The 18,346-nt window shown below is 29.2% G+C and overlaps 1 protein-coding gene across 1 annotated transcript; it reads left to right on the forward strand.

Annotated features, from left to right (window-relative positions):
• Window positions 1-12,159: 12,159 nt before the first annotated feature.
• Window positions 12,160-13,065, forward strand: LOC113871520 (AT-hook motif nuclear-localized protein 20-like; the record flags this gene model as incomplete). The annotated part of the gene is made up of 1 exon (XM_027508610.1): window positions 12,160-13,065. A coding segment is annotated over one exon (906 nt), but the record flags the coding sequence as incomplete, so codon positions are not given.
• Between the last annotated feature and the right edge of the window lie 5,281 nt (window positions 13,066-18,346).

Genomic DNA, 18,346 nt, shown 5'->3' on the forward strand with positions numbered 1-18,346 from the left:
CATCCCAGAAAGGCAAATATTGTAGTGAACACATTAAGCAAAAAATGCTTACAAGTGTCAGCTATGATGATCCGGGAATTGGAATTGGTGGAACAGATCAGAGATCTGAATATAGTAATGGAACTTACTTCAAAGAGTCTTAAATTTGGAATATTGAAAGTTACTAGTGAATTTTTAGAATAGATTCACATAGTTTAGCAAGAAGATGCAATCATACAAAAGAAGAAAGCCTTAATGATTCAAGGCAAAGAAAAAGATTTTTAGGAAGGTACTGATGGAATTTTGAGATTCCAAACTAGAATTTGTATTCCATAAAATGAAGAACTTCAAAAGATGATTTTGGAAGAAGTCCATAAGAGTAAATTAAGTATTCACCTAGGTACCACTAAGATGTACCAAGATTTGAAAGAATTATTTTGGTGGCCTAGAATGAAGAAAACCATAGCAGGATATGCGGCATCTTGCTTGGTGTGTCAAAAGGTAAAGGTTGAACATTGAAAACCCTTTGGGATGTTACAACCTTTGGATATTCTCGAATGGAAATAAGACAATATTGCAATAGATTTCATGAGTGGATTGCCGAGGACATCTGCAAGTCATAATGCAATATGGGTATTTATTGACAGATTGACCAAATCTGCCCATTTTCTACCCATTAATGTTAGTTATTCATTAGAAAAGTTGGCTCAGTTATATATCAAAGAAGTAGTAAGACTGCATGGAGTTCCATCAAGCATAGTGTCAGATAGAGACCCTATATTTACTTCAAGATTTTGGGAAAAGTTACAAAAGGCATTGGGAACAAAGCTCAGATTTAGTTCAGCATATCATCCCCAGACTGATGGACAATCAGAAAGAACTATTCAATCGCTTGAAGATCTTTTCAGAGCTTGTGTAATGGAGTATAAAGGCAACTGGGATCAATTCTTACATTTGATTGAATTTACTTATAACAATTGTTTTCACTCAAATATCGGGATGGCGCTGTTTAAAGCGTTATATGGTTGGAAGTGCAGAATACCTCTATGTTGGTATGAAACATGAGAGAATTTGACTTTGGGACCTGAGGTGATTCAGCTGACAACGAAAAAAAATTAAAATAATCCAGGAGAAAATGAGGATAGCACAAAGTAGACAAAAAAGTTACTATGATAGAAGAAGGAAGCCATTAGAGTTTCAAGAAGGCGACCATGTGTTTTTTAGAGTTACACCTACCACAGGAGTTGGAAGATCTATGAAATCTCGATGCCTAAATTTATTGGTCCGTACCCCGTTCCTTTCTAATCTCCATAACGTTTCTCATGTCTCACAACTAAGAAAATATATCTCTGATCCATTCCATGTCCTTGAACTTGAGACGATGCCACTGAAAGACAATCTTACTTATGAAACATCGCCTGTACATGTTATGGATCAGTGAGTTAAACAACTACGGGGAAAAGACATTGTGCTTGTAAAGGTGGTATGGAGTGGAACCAATGATGAAGATGCTACGTGGGAGCTAGAGAGCAAGATGGGGGATTCTCACCCCTACCTTTTTTTAAGCTACATAAATTTCGGGGACAAAATTTCTTTTAGGGGGGAAGAGATGTAACATCCTCATTTTTTCTAAATAGTTAATTTGTTAATGTAATTATAAGTTAGAGTATAGTTCTCAATTTTTTGGGGAAAATAGAATAAAATTAACATGAGATGATTTAGACCAAATTATTAGGTATAATTTTAAGAAATTTTTAGTAATTTTTAATTTTGAAAATTTTAAGTTTCAAAAAGTGTTCATTGGTACTGGTTAAAAATTGCTTTACGAGGCTAAAAATAGCATTTTATTTTTTTTAAAAAATTATATTCTGGTTAGAAACATTATTTGGAGTATAAAAATAGTTTTTTTGGTAATTATTGATTTTTTTTATTTTTTTTGTTAGTTTTAGGTAAATTAATTATCCACATAAGTAGAAATTTGCATGAAATTTTTTTTTTGCACAAATTGAAGGGCAAGAGTGTCAAAACTTATTTTATAATTATGTTTAATTTTCTTCGTGATTATTTTTTAAATTTTGGGATTTTTATCTAATTGTTTCAATTAATTACAAAAAATTAGTAAAAATCCTATTATTATATTATTATTTTATTACTTTTCTTCCTATTTAAGATAAGATCAACTCACAAAACCTAAATTTTTCTCTCTTAGCTACCGTGGAATCCTCTTCTCCTCTCAAAGGTTTTAAATTTCTTTGGCTCTAATCTTTTGATTTTCCAAGTAAGTTCATAAATTTTTTTACTATTTCCCCTATTTTTATCATTTTGAACACTTTGAACCGATTTGATTTTTTATTTTCTTCCTCTTTTTGGGTGCTGGAACAGTGACATGAGGGGTAAGATTTTGCCCAAAATTTTTGCTTCTAAATTATGTTTTAGTTAGCTTAATCCTTCTATGGTTTATAATAGATGATTTTGATGTTTTTTGTTTTGCTAAAAATGCACTTGGGAGGTTCAAAATCCTTGTTTTAGAGGTGTTGTCTCAAGAGTGTAAGAGGAGAAAATAATTATTTTTTATTACTACTATGCTCATATTATTTCATTTAAAGTATAGGAAACAATTGTAGGACTCTTAAGCCACTTTTGCAAAAATTAGAAAATGATAGTTTCAACCCACTAGTAGATGGGTGGATGATTAATGTCTCTTAACATTGATCATGATTTTATGTGTGATTATTTGGTTAGGATCGCGATTTGAGAAGTGGTGGAAAGAAGACATTATTGAGAAAAAATCAAAATAAACTTCAAGGTAAAAGGGGGACATATCTATTTTCAAGAGTATAGTATAAAAACATTAGGAGAAGGAGTGTTTTATTCCTTGCTATGTACATACAAATTATTTGAAGGCATTTATAATTATCATCATACTTAGTGTACAAATGTTTGATATCCTTTTTTGAGATTGATTTTATGTGTGATGGTGTTTCTATGATAATTTTTTTGTTGAATTTAATATAAATAATTGAACTTGTGATATGACATCTTGGATGTATAATGGTAAATATTTAAGAATGATGGGTGTATAATAATTGATTGTCTGAGATACTTAAGAAATGAACTATCATTCATGTAGAGTGAGCATATAAAATGTATGTTAAAAATTGAAAAGAACTGGAGACTTGTGAAACAAAGATGTTAAAAAAAAGAAAGGAAAGATTTGAGGTAAAATTTGATGGATTTTAAAAGTTCTGAAAAGTGTTTTAGAAATTGAGGAATGAAATTGTGGCTACTTTTCTTCTTAAGAAAATGATTTTTTTTTTACCTTCTTTAAATTTAGGTGGTTTGATTCAAAATTGTACCCTTAAATTAATAGTTTTCTGTATATTTAAAATAAATATATACATATATATATGTTTAATTTAAAGGATTTTAATTAATTTTAAAGTATTATTTTAAATGAGTATTTTGAAATGTGGTGATAATTGGAAAAGGTATTTAAGAACCATTGGAGTGGCTGAAAAGTTAAGGAATATGGTGGTGATGAGTCTCTGCTTAAAATTTGAAGTGTATTAGAATTTTCTGGCTGTTTTGCAGAGAGAAGAAAATTTGGAAATATCCGAATTACGGAGAAAACGCTACCGGATTGTCAGTGAAATTTTGAAACATATGTTGTTGATTGAAAAGAGATATTTAATACCTAATTAAAAGACTGAAATTAGGTTCATGCATCATAAGCATGTGATGATGGTGGCATTGGATGGGAAGTATACGAAATCTAAGGGAGACTCTAGGTTAGTCTTAGGGATAGTCGGGTGTGATTGAGCCGGGCAAAGGCTAGGGCTCACAGCCTGTGTTGTCAGTTCACACTGCAAATCTTGACAGAGCCCGATGGATTCTCAGAATCAGTTAAGCTATACCTTTGAAATTATCTGATGAGATAGTTATGACCAAGAATGGTTGGTGGCAGTGAACTCCTGATCTTTCCCATAAAGAAAGAAAAAAATGGTTTGGGCCCACATGCATGTGTCAGTGTAGCGATTAACTAGGTGATGCACAGAATTATACATGGCATGTACATTGTGTGTTGAGTTGTTTGCTATTTGCTATGATGATTGTAAATATCTTGACGTGTTTTCTACTGTACTTTGGTTGGAATGAGTTTGTCTCACCCTTTTAGTTGTTATGTGTGTTGTATGTGAATATGTTTAGTAGGTGAGGACACAGATGGCCTGACCACCGTACCAGTTCAGCATCACAGTCAAATATGATCATGAAGGAAGATGGGTGCACGATTGGGAGCAGCAACAGTTCACCCACACTAGCACTATTACCTTTTTGTTAGATAGAAATGGGCTAGGCCCGTGGACATATACCCATGAGACTCATTTTTCCATTTCCTCCTAGAGTACAGTTTATAAGACCCCATGTCCCACCTCCTGTCCCTATATTATCGCCCCTAATATTACCCCCAAATTTTCTTAGATCTTTAGGGCCTGTTGTATGACCTAATGTAGTGAACATACGTTTACCTAGACACATCTCTATCTTATCTACTTCTATTTCAACTTCCTCTAATTCTTCTGACCCTCCAGATTCCTTTCACTGCTCAAACACCCCTACTGCTGTTGGAAAGAAGAAGACTGCTTCTCAGGCCAGACTTCCTCCTAGTCTTGCCTCTTTTGAGTAGGAACCTAGTAGGAAAGGAGAGTAGGCTAGGGACGAGTAAATGATAGCCTGTACATATATGTAGGTATAATTACTAGTGATTGAGAGAAGGGTAGGTGAGAATTCTTAATTGTTGTTAACTTTTGGAGGAATGGTATTTTTGATGATCATAGGTCTAGGGGGAAAACTTATGAGGTCATTTTTTTTATTGTTGTCTTTGATATCGTGACCCCACTTTATTTTGTATGTAATTCAGTTACATGTATATGTTTAGACGATTGGATGACTGTATATTTTGAAAGATTATATATATATATATATATATATATATATATGTATGTATTTGGATACTGGTGTAAATGGTGTATTTGGTTTCTATTTATGAGTACAGACATAAACTCATATATGTGACATTCTTACTGCTTGATTTATTTTACGATTATATATATGTTTACCTCCTACAATTCAATGAGAGATGAAGAAGAACAAGTATATCTTGGTAACTCAAGTACTGTTAAAGTTCATAGAAAAGAAAAGGTTCTTTTGAAGCTCACATCTGACAAGACCCTGCCTCTCAACAAAGTGCTTCATGTGCCTAGTATTAAGGCGAATTTAATTTCTGTTAGTTTACTAGGGAAGGTTAAAGTCAAGATGTCTTTTTAATATGATAAAATTGTGATGACAAAAAATAATGTGTTTGTGAGAAAAGGTTATTATATTGTAACTAGGGACTCTTTGTACTCAATGTTGCTCATGATTATCAATGAAAATATTTCTTCTTCTGCTTATTTGATTGACTCTATAAATATTTAACATGCTAGATTAGGACATGTTACTACTTCTAATAATAATAATAATAATAATATACTATGTGACCTTTGTTGATGATTTTCATGAGGATTTGAGAAGAATTTAAAAATAAAGAAAAGAAATTTTTTTTAGAAATGAATTTTTACATATGTATCTTATCGATGATGAACATTTTCTATTACTCAAGCCTTCTCTTCCCCTTATGCATTTTTTTAACAAAAATAAAGGTGTTCCAATTACTCAGTCATAATATGCACAAATCATTATGAGTCTGATGCATTTAATGAATTTCAATAGGCCTGATATTATATATATTGTATGTAGATTTAGTAGATATACTCATAATCAAAGTTTAACTTTAAAGAAAATTGATACTCTGGCTAAGTGTTTAAGAAATTTCTGAGACAATATTCCATTGCGAATAGAACTAAATTCTTCTATGTTTGTACATTATAATAATAAAATGATAATATCTATTACGAATGATAAAATTGTTAATAATGGTAAGAATAAGTTGAAACATGAGATAATAAAACAGATAATAAAAGATGAAATTATATCCATTGATTATGTAAAGTTAGAATTTAACTTAACAAATCTTTTGACCAAGTCTTTGAGAAAGAATTTAATAAATACCACATTGAAAAGAATGTAACTTAAGCTAATATGATATCTAACATTTTCATTCCTAATTTAGATTATTGAAACTTTAAAGTTCATTTTAGTTAAACTATGTTTATTATTCTCAATAATATAACAAGAAAAGTCTTATGAATGTCAACACGAATCATTTAGAATATATGTAATATATGTATATTAAAAATTGAATCTTGGTCATAAACTTACTTATATATATATAATTATTTGATTTTGAAAATAAAAGAATAAAAAACAAAGATTTTTTCTAAATAAAAAATTGTAAAAGAATAATAATTAATAAATTTAAAAATGTCACAAATATTAGTTAAAAAATTATATTTTTTATTTAAAAAATAAAAAATGTTCAATAATTTATATTTAATAATTACAAAAAATTATAAACATAAAGAATAAAAAATATAGAATTATTCTTGCGATGATATCCACTCCTAGACCCTGCCAGTTTTAGAATCTCAATGTCGCACCTACCTATTTAGGATAGAATCAAAACAACCATTGTTATGTTGGTTGCATTTACTGGTTCTCTTTTTTAACAGCAGTACAACCATATTCTCACACTTATTGCACAACTTTCTTGCCTTTTTTACTAGAAAGAGTGATCCACACTCTATCCTTTTAATTACAAATCATTTTTGGTAATACTTTTCACTATTTTTTAATGTATGTTTAAAAATATACAAAAAAAATTATTAAATATATTTAATTAAATATTTTAATTTATCATAACAATATATGTTAAATATTTTCTTATAATTTTAAGATAATAAACATTTTATTTTTAATAAAAAGTTGTTTTAAATTTGTTAACGTATATATCATCATACATATAACTAAAAATCATTCTTTTCAATCACTGATTAACAAGTTATTAACACGGACAGGGACTGGCCCATTAGCAGAGTAATGTCCAGGAGGAAGAACCGTAAGAAAACAAACTTTAAACCATAAATAATAGCATAATTTTTTAATTAATAAGCTTATTATGAAACAACATGTGACATATCTAAAGAACGAAATGCAATATTTTAAGTATTCTCAATATTATTTTTAATTCAATAATTTTTTTCAATCAACGCCCGCCATGAATACTAATTTAAATTAGGTAAGCTATCGAATCAAAATTTTAATTTTAATTTAAACATAATAAAAAATAATTAAAAATTAGGCTTTCATTGCAGATTCGTATCAGTATAATTCTCGTGTGGAGCCAAAGTTTCATCTGGTGTTAATTTGTTCCAAATTGAAATTAGTGCATACTATATGAGTTCAAAATGCTTTTCAAGTGTTACTTTGTTATTGACACAGACTACAAGAATGTCTAAACGTAAATTTAGCACAAAAATTAATATTAAAATAAATATGAATTTGTAAATCTAAATATATATGCACTAGATTAACAATTGACTCAACGTTCACTTGGAACAACTTTTTACGACCGAGTTTAATTTTCAGTAAAAATTAGTGATATCGATGAAAATGATTATTAGGCGCTTTCATTGTTAGTGATTAGAGCTTTAACAACCGGCTATTCTTAATCACAAATTTATGTTTTCTAGTTGTATATCGTTGAAATAAAACTAATTAGAATCATGGGATAATTAAGTGTAGTTTTCTTCAAGCTAAAAAATACGTTCATTTATAATAACTTTATAAACACCTTTTGAGGTATAGATCCTCAACTGTAGCGGAATTGCTCCATTTGCTGCACATCTCGGTATTAGGATTACAATATAGAAAATGGCCAAAGAATACCATTACAGTAACTTGTTTTGTTCGAAAGCTAGAGCACAACACAATGGTAAAGAATAAATTAGTACACATGACGACAAAATAATGAAGTGACGTGGGAAAAATAAATATAGGTGAACTATTTTCACACTCCTTTTAGGAAAGTATGAAAAAAAGAAGAAGAAGAAGGAGAAACAGAAAGTAAAAATGTAATAAATAGTGTAAAAAAAATTAAAAAAACTATAAATAAAATGATAATAATGTAAAAATACTATCATTAATTATTCAATTCACCCCGTCCACAAACCTGCCATAATCTTTCAAGACAAGAAACTTGAAGAAGCATCTTCGATATACCTTTTCCCTCTTTCAACTGTCGAAGATGAAACCTAGAAAAACAAGAGCTTTACTATGATGACATTCTATGTACGTATGTCTCCCGACTTGTGCTTTGTCACTTGCAACTTGCTATTCTAATTTTTGTGATGATGGACTATTAATTAATTTTGGAGATACAAATCCTCTATATGTGAATACGTATAAACTTATGATCTATTTATAAAAAAATCAGTTCTATAATAGCTTTCCTTTTTATTACTATTTCTTGAACATGGATCCTATTCTATTCTGTGAAGTTAAATTAACAGCTTCCATCCTACCTTTGAGCCAACTAATAACTATTTCTGGATTTTGATTGATTATATGTTCATTTATCAATTACCTATTTCTACATTTAAAACGAAATTCAACAGTTGCTTAATATTTTTAATTAACAAAATTTGAGAATATTTAAAGTGTTTATGACATGATCTGTCTCCCAAATTAATTTACCATGGCCCATGATTAATTTTAGTGGATTTAAGTTATAAAAATTAAATCTTATATATTTTGAGAATGAGTTTGAGCTATATTTTGTTAATATTAATATTAACAAGATATACATTAATTTTAATATTAATATATTTTGTTAATAAATTAGGTTGATCTGATCGTGTCTCACATTTTATTAGGTTTTGATTATATCATGTTTGAATTTGTAAAAATGATATTAATAAAATTTTGGGTCAGGTAAGAACAAGAAAAAACTATTTCACCCAGTTTCATGTACATTCCTACTCTTGATGATTAATTTTTTTTTATCATTTATTATTATTATTATTATAATATACAGTGATCAATCTAATGATTGAGGTTTTGCAGGATATGGTTGGATCAAATGCTGACCGAACAGGATCCGATATATAAACTTAATCACTTGAAAATTGACATTAAAAAATTCAAACAAACAACAAGCGTTTTAGATCCGAAAAGGAAAATACAAAAATTCTTACTAAAGCTGAAACACAAAATCAAATTCAGTTTCAATTTAGAGGGTCCAATCAAAATTGATAAGTTGGAGAACTTTCTTGATATGTAAAACCTGTTATTGAATTTATTCAAAAGGGATTTCATGAAGAAATGTAAACATTGATTAAGAAGGGACTAAGAGCTACTATCTGTTTCTATTGGCAGGTAATTTACACAATTATATGTCTTTGAAGAAAATTACCTTAAAGGTCTTGTTAGTCCGTATAAGTAGCCTTATATGAAATATGAAACTCGAAATTAAAAAAATAAAAAAGAAAGAAATATGAAACTCGAAAACCAAAAACAAAAACTCATGAAGTCAGTGTAATGGCTTCGATAATGTCAAAATTGGAGAGTTTCTTTTTTCTTTTCTAAATGGTGTATTAATCATGTCTAATGATTGAAGAGTTACTAATGTCTTTGTAAGAATTTTGTAATTTTTTATTTTTTGTTTATTAGTTTAAGTTTTTTTTTATAGAAATTAGAATATATAGGTTTAATGTTTTCATTTTTATTAAAATTATTACCACCTGATCATTTTCTATTATACTCATTTCTTTTTCTTTTTAATTTATTAGTCTTTTATCTTAAGTTAAGAATAAATTGATAAAAAATAATTGATGTCTTGTACTTTAAAAGTAATTGATAAATAAGAATACATTAATTTTCTTAAAGAATAAGAGATAAAAAAAGAATGGAGAGAGTACTAAAAATTTGAATATCTCTTGTACTTCTCATAAACTCTTGTTTGCTGATAAAAAAAAAATTATACTTTTAACTGAATAAAAAAAATAGAATATATCATGCTGATTAGCTCCTCAATCATTCAAAATTTCCTAGAATTACAACAAATTCGACAAGAGTCACGTGTCTTTATTTTACACACGCATGCAAAAAGACAACAATTTTAAGCAAGGTTTTTTGTTCGAAATATTACATGGAGTATAGAGCAATTGATGATCAATGATTATATATTATTTTTCTTAGGTCGTTATTGTAATTAATAAAAGAATTCTCTTAGGTCATGGGTCGGTTTGATTTGGATTTAGAAGAAAAAATAATTTGAACTGATCAAAATGGATTAATTTAGTTTTGTTCGAATTTATGGAAAAAAAAATAAAAAATTCATACCGATCCAAACTAAACATGAACGGGTTGGTCGGATTGGATTATCAGATTGTCTGAATTAAATAATCTAAAATAAAAATGTATAAAAAATAGAAAAACGTCTTTTTTTTTCATTCGAATAATTTTGACACATAATTTTAACATAATTATACAATATTTCGACATAAATATACAAATTCAAAATAAGTTTCAATTCATAACAAAAAAATCAAATTCAAAATAAGTGTCAAGAATCTCTATGTGAATCACGTAATTTATTATTAAGTAATATTTATCAAGTTAATTGGGTATATTTATTGACACAGTGTCACCTGATATCTGAACCAAACTACATCAGATTTAATTAGTTTGGATCAGATCAGACCGTTAAACATTAATTTGAATCATCTTTTGGTTTAGATCAATTTAGATTATTGGGTTTGTTAGTTTATTCGATTTGATGAAACCTTGCTTCCAGCTCTATAGAAAACAAAATATTGCATTAGTCAACTTTTTTTTTTTTAAATCCTAGTCAAGATTTCTATACTGATTGAAATTTTCCAAAACTTTACCTCTAATTCGCTAAGCTTGATCAATGCCATTAGTGCTCAAAGCATCCTAGAGGCATAGCAACTGGAGGACCCATGTTTCACATGGAATATCACGTGTCTTAGTTCCTAATCCTAATTTATTAAATTTCAATATTGATAGCAACTTGAATGTGCTACAATCCAACACTAAAGTGCAATTTTGGTGGACCCCTTCTTAACCCAATAATTACGAGCTCTCTCAATATTATAATCCTTCATGGCCATAATAATACAAATATATTCTCCTCATGTAAGGCAATCAACTAATTACATTGAAAGGAATCCATTAAGCTTGCATTAATGAATCGTCTACCTCCCATTATACAACCTTTTTTAATATAAAAAGGGGCGAGAGTGAAAATTGAATCATGTGTTCGTGTTGTTCATCTATGTATTTCTGCTTATTATATAATTATTACCTGTTTTCAAGCATTTTGCTTTTGTTTAACTCTCTTTCTCTGAGATCTCTATATTTATCATTGTGCTTGATTCTGTTAAGCTTTTTCACCCGTTTCATGTTTTGGTCCATCGAGATCACTTCTCGATACAAATAGCCAAGATAAAAAAATAAATGAAAACAAGTTGATGAATTTCGGCAACCCTTCCTAATCTTTGATCTTCTAATGAAAACCATCTCTTTTTAATTGATTGATTAATTAAAAATTATTAATTTTAATCGTAAAGAAGAAAGATAAACAACTAAAAAATAATTAATTTTTATCAAAACAATATTTATTACTTAAATATAAAAGTATCGTAGACATTATATTTTTTTAAAAAATAACTAATTTCATATGCTTATAATCAGTGTTAAAAGGTGAGGTTAACATGTTAAAAAAACTGATTAATTAATTAATCTCTCTCTCGTGATATCCTTTACTTGATTCCCTTAAGTCATTGAATCTAATTCCTCTTCTTCAAAGCACCATACCATATCACCTCTCTCTCTCTCCCTTTCCCTTCTCTCTCTTTTTGCAGGCTTCCTTTCCATCTATGAGAGTAATAAAAGATCCGACCTTCTTTGTTTCTTACTACCTATCCAGGTTTGACTATCCTTAAGTCCCTTAAACTCACAGAAAACAAACCCAGACAACCAACCATAGCTTGTGTTCTACCAATTAAAGGCAAATCGAGACCGGTTTTTAAATTCCCTTTGTGACCCATCATCTATCTCTTCCTGCTTTTTCGCTGCATCAAATTTTCATCTCATTTGAATACCCTTTTCATCATCATCTTCTTATTATTATTACTCTTTTCTTCACTCTCCTTGTTTACAATAACAACAACAACCCTGGCTAATCCTTGGTGGAGTGGCCATCAGGTGGGGTTGGGTGTAGGGATTGACCCTACACCTTCTTCCCTAAACAAACACCAAATAGACCTTTCCATAAACGAAAACAACGAAAATAGAGAAGAGGAAGAAGAAGAAGAGAGAGAGAACAGCGATGAACCGAAAGAGGGTGCAGTTGAGGTTGGAACGCGAAGACCAAGAGGGAGACCCCCAGGATCCAAAAACAAGCCCAAACCCCCAATCTTTGTCACAAGGGACAGCCCAAACGCGCTTAGGAGCCACGTAATGGAGGTAGCTGGTGGAGCTGACGTGGCAGAAAGCATGGCCCACTTCGCAAGGAGGCGCCAGCGTGGCGTCTGCGTCCTTAGTGGGAGTGGCTCTGTCGCCAACGTTACTCTCCGACAACCTACGGCACCTGGAGCTGTTGTAGCACTCCATGGAAGGTTCGAGATTCTGTCCTTAACTGGGGCGTTTCTTCCAGGACCTGCTCCTCCAGGGGCCACTGGACTCACTGTGTACCTTGCTGGAGGACAGGGTCAGGTTGTGGGAGGGAGTGTTGTTGGCCCTCTGGTGGCTGCTGGCCCTGTTATGGTTATTGCTGCTACTTTTTCTAATGCTACTTATGAGAGGTTGCCTCTTGAGGAGGATGAAGAGGATGAGGGTGGTGGTGGTGGCGGGGGCGGCGGTAACATTCATGGTGGAGGAAGTGCTTTGGGAGGGTCTCCTTCTAGAATTGGAAGCAGTGCTGCTGGGACCCATTTACAGCCTGGGATTCCTGATCCTTCTTCTTTGCCCTTGTATAATCTCCCACCAAATCTTCTTCCCAATGGAGGCCAAGTGGGCCATGAAGCTTTTGCTTGGCCTCATGCTCATGCAAGACCACCTTACTGAATTCATAGGTTTTCAAGTAGGAAAAGACTTAGGTCAAGTATGTAAGTTTTACTTTCATGTCCAATTAAGATTAAAATTTTATTGTAATAACGTGTGTGAGTTTTTAATGTCGATATTTGTTACGTGAATTATCGATATAAATATTTAATTTTAATTGAAGATGGTATTAAAAGCACTTAGGACTCTACATAATTTTTATCATTATGTGGTTGCGGTCAGAATTAGGAACACTTTCAAAACTTTATTGCATGAAGTAATTTTAGACCTTGTTTGATATATATTGTAGATCATGTGTAGTTGGTTCAAGATCTAATGGAGTTCTATGTTATCTTTCTAGCTTGAAAAATTGGAACTGGGGGAAAGAGCTGCAGAAATTTTAGAGTTCTCAAGTAGGTATGAGGAACCATAGGGATGTGAAGGGGAAGCATGTTTTATTAGCTCAATGTATATGTGTATGAGTTAAGAACTTTAATTTTGTCTATTTGTGTTTGGAATTAAAAAAAGAAGAAGAAGAGAGAGGTGAAAATGTACCTATTTTTATTGGATTAAATTTTGAATAATTTTAAGAGTTATAATTATATATCCTGATCCATGATGGATCCCTGTGTTTTTCTCCTTTAAAATTTTGTTGGTTGGACTTTTAATATAATTTGGTTTCTATACTTTTGTCATTATATATTTTAATACTGACGCACTTTGTGACTATCGAATGCATGATGGGGATCATTGATTAGACTTGCAAGATGTGAAGAAGGTAGTGTTTATTGTTTCTTGTTTTTGGTTTTGCAGAGGGAGAACGGAAATTGTAGTTTTCCAAGCCTCCACCTCAACGCAGTACTATTGGGTTTGCTAGCCCTTAATAATCAAGTTTTTCTTTCGTCTTTAACTATTTTTCCTGTCGGGAACAAAGTGAATCATTGTCAGGATTAGTTAGGTACACCCTTAAAAATGGGATAAAGATACACGAATGATGAGTTTCTCAATGATTTTTTTCTCACGTAAAACCCACCTAAAATTTGCTATCTTATTCAATTGCACTTACATCTTGCTGTTGTAATTGCACTCGTAGAAGTGAAAGCAAATGTGAGTCTCTTTCAACGGGAGATGGTATTTATATACATCATATGTTTTATACACTATTCTTAATACCTTTTTCCGTGATAAAAAAAAGAAAGAAGGAAATAACTCATTTGAAATTTTTCTTTCTCCTTTCTATTATAATAAAAGCTATAACGATAATATAAAGATGGTACATTTATTAATTACTTAATCTTTAAGACATTATTAACTAACAAGACATAATGTGTATCAAAATATAAAATAAGATTTGAATTTTAGTACACTGTTAGTCTATCAATCAATTAAAAAACATCATAGTGTAAAAAAAATCTTTACAACATTAGTGTATTCAAATTATATATATATATATATATATATATATTAGCAATACACTCTTAGTTATTAGTCAAAATTTATTTTAAAAAAATATAAAAATTATGTGAATCTCATTTTTTTACTCTTATTTAATAATCTCTCTTAATTTAATAGCAGATCAAAATATATGATTATGAAAAAGATACATTTCTGGGAAGATTTTTTATTGTTTGTACACATATTTCCTTCAGATATATCAGGCCATAAGAAGCAATTCTCTTAATTGTTTTACTTTGATTATATTTCTCTATATAATAAAAGGAAAAAAACAAAAAAACAGTCGATCACTACGAGGGATCAGACCCACAAGTTTAATTAATTGTATTCATGCAAGAATATGTCTTATGAATTCTGAAAAGAAAAATAGATTAGTTTTCTTTTCATTTCTTTTCCATTTTTAGAAATTTTAGAACATATCTTTTGTTGCATGTGCACCTCATCATTGCCCTTTTTTAAAGTGTTGCAAACTCTGTTGAGGCATTGCTTTAACATTGCCAATTTGTTCTACTCGAAGCTGCTACTGTTTAGAGTATGGCTCTCTTCTTTGTACATAGATTTGGTCAATTTGCGGACACCTTTTTTGCCTTCCCACTTACCTGTTATGGACAAAGGAGTATTCAACAAATTAGTCTCCAAAATTACTTGTAAAGATAATCATATTTATATAGTCATTTTTTAATATATTTTTCTCCCTTTCTCTCTTTTATTTTATTTTTTTTCTTTTTATTTCATATACCTAGTTGATATACGCTAGTAGTGAGATTATTCTTCTGGGGATGCATGAGTAATATTATTTTAGGTGGAATGGATGATTTTCTCTTCGTTCCTATTGGGGTACTGATAACGTTGCTGCAGAAAAGAGGGATGCTTTCTCCGATATACATTGATAAATTTGTATCCTCTCGTATTGATAAGCAATATAATATAATTATTAAACAAAAATATTATTTTTATTAAATAGAAACTTGAAAATTTTATTAAGTAAAATTGATAAAAATATATTTTAAATGCAATTATATGATTATTTTTAACAACATAATATATGATACAAATATTATATTGATTAAATTGGAAACATTGGTTATCCCATGGAGATAAACCGTTGGCTGTATGTGCCTTCTGCAAAGTCCCCTGTTTTGACATTAAAATATGGTTCCAATTATTTTCGTAGTTCAATTTAATACTAATATTGTGATGGTTGCTTTTGTCCTTGTAATCTGCTTGAGTAGATTAAGGGTCATTACATGATAATAATAAAGGGTGGAAACATGAGATGATGGATATGTTGGTGTGACATAGAAACTTTCAATATATTGACCCTTTCTTTTTCTTTTTCTTTTTCTTTTTTTCAGCCACATTGGGTTCTGTGAGGTTCTGTGATCTTACAATAAAAGATTGAAAAATCACCAGATTATGTACAGCCTCTCCTAAATAAGAAGACCTATTCGCGTCCTTATAAATGAATTATTGTTGTATTATAAACTATAAATTTGATTTACTATGTATAAGTCATCGGAACTGATTATGGTGTCATAATTAATACCTCATTGATGGTGCTTTAAAGCTTATGAAACCACATGAAAGATGGAGAAGAGAGAACAGTGCCATTCAATAGGTTCTGCCTTTTGGTCACCAAATAAAAATTATTTGTTATATTTACAAAATTAATTTTAAGTCGTCTTATAGCAGTTTTTTGTAATAATCTTTCTAATTTATAAACAAAGAATATCTTTAATATTTACTTTTTTTTATAAAATATTAGAAGGATAATAAAAAAATGTCATAAAATTATAACATTACATCATTTATCGAAAGACTTAAATTTCATTCTCCTCTCTTAAAATATACATATATTCCACTCTCCTTTATTCTATTTTAAAATATTATAACTTCCTTAAAAAATTAATATATCACACAAATCAATTTAATTTTTAAATATTGTATTTAAGTAACATTAAACTTTTGTTTGAGATTTTTTATTAAAATAACCTTTTAATAAATTTATACTTTTTATTATTAAATTTTTAAAAGTACTTCGTAAAATAATAAGTACTTATTGTTATTATCAAAGTTTAAAAAACTTATATTGATATCAAATAATGAAAACAATACTACAAATATCAGTATCTTTAATTAAAATAATGTACAACACCTTAAAAAAGGTGGAAAGATTCAAGAAATTAAAACATAAATATAAAAAATAATTAAATTAATAAATTAAAAATATTATATATATATATATACAGATATTAAATAAAAAATGTTTTAAATTCTTTTAAAGAATATTTTTAATAATGTAAATTTAAATAAAATAAATATTATATTTTACAATAAAAAGAAATAATACTATAATATTTATATCTCATGGAAGAAAAAATATATATTTTATTCTTATAAAAATTATCATATTATTATAAAAATTATAAAGTTTTAACTGATAAGAGTAAATTAGCTCAACAGCGAAAATCTGTACGTGGATTTGAAGAGTTAAATATGCTTTTAGTTTTTATAAAATTATATAATATGTACTTTGAGTCTTTATGATTTTTTCTATTTTAGTCTAGTAAAAAGTAAATTCTTAAAATCAATCTCTATATTATTCAATCTCCGATAATTGCTAATTTGACTAACAAAATATCATGTAAATAATAATATAAACTAATTTTAAACATTTTATATTAATTAGAAAAATAAAATATATAAATATTTTTAAAAATTAATAATTTTATAGATTTTAAAAATATATTTAATCTTAATTGAAAGGTTAAACTCATCCTTGAATCCGAAACGTGACAAGTTCTCATTTTATAAAACTTTAAAGTTTCATCGACGGCTTTTCAGTGTGATACCATTGAAATATATGTAATTTCAATCAAGAGATGCTTAAACACACACTCTCACTTGATATGTGTGTATGGGATGCAGTAAAGCAATTTAGTTGCTAAAGATTAATAGTCTGATACAGTCTACAGTATATTTTTAGACAATAAAAAAGAAATATAATTTATTATCGGAATATAATATTTTTAAGATGCCTCAAAATTAATGGTCTGCATGCGTCATTTGCTGTAGATAAAGCAAGTAGGATTAAAATATAAGAAATGTCGGATAGGTAGAATACAACAAAATGGTGAAGAGTAAATGAATAAGAAGATAACGACAAAATCATGAAGTGACATGGGAAAAATAAATTCAATTAACCCCATCCACCACTTTTACCTTTAGTAATCTTTCGAGACAAGAAACTTTAAAAAGGATGTTGTCTTTTGAATCCTTTAATTGTCTATAAGATGAAACCAAGAAAAGAAGTTGTTTATGACGATGATTTTCTATTATCTGTCTCTCCTCCTGCTTTGTCGGTGTTTTGCAACTTGCGAATCTGGAACACCACTGTAACGTACGTGCATACACTAGACACTTGGTACATAAACGTTTAGAATCTTCTGACTTTTATTTTCCTATGAAATTACTTCTTTTTATATATTAATATTAACTTTAATCAAAAATTTATTTTTTAATCATTATTAGATTTGATTATAAAATTCCTCTCAATACTATATTGACATATAAAAATTATGAGCAATTCTATCTGCTAAAATATGAGATAAAAGTCTTGACAATAAGAATTATTTTTCATCAAATTTTGATTCTTTTAAATACTTTTAATAATTATTCAATAAATTAAAAAATCTTCAAGATACTGAATTGTGACTAATTAACGTATGAAAATCTTGCGTGATTTTATTAAGTAACAGTCGGATCTTTGTTTATCACTAATTTTAAATGCTTATATATTTTTTTTAATGAGTCTAACTGATTTATTTTTGAAATTTTAAATTTTCAAAAA

Source organism: Abrus precatorius, unplaced genomic scaffold (genome assembly GCF_003935025.1).
Source record: "Abrus precatorius isolate BTA unplaced genomic scaffold, Abrus_2018 Scaffold7, whole genome shotgun sequence".
NCBI classification, from domain to species: Eukaryota; Viridiplantae; Streptophyta; class Magnoliopsida; order Fabales; family Fabaceae; genus Abrus; species Abrus precatorius.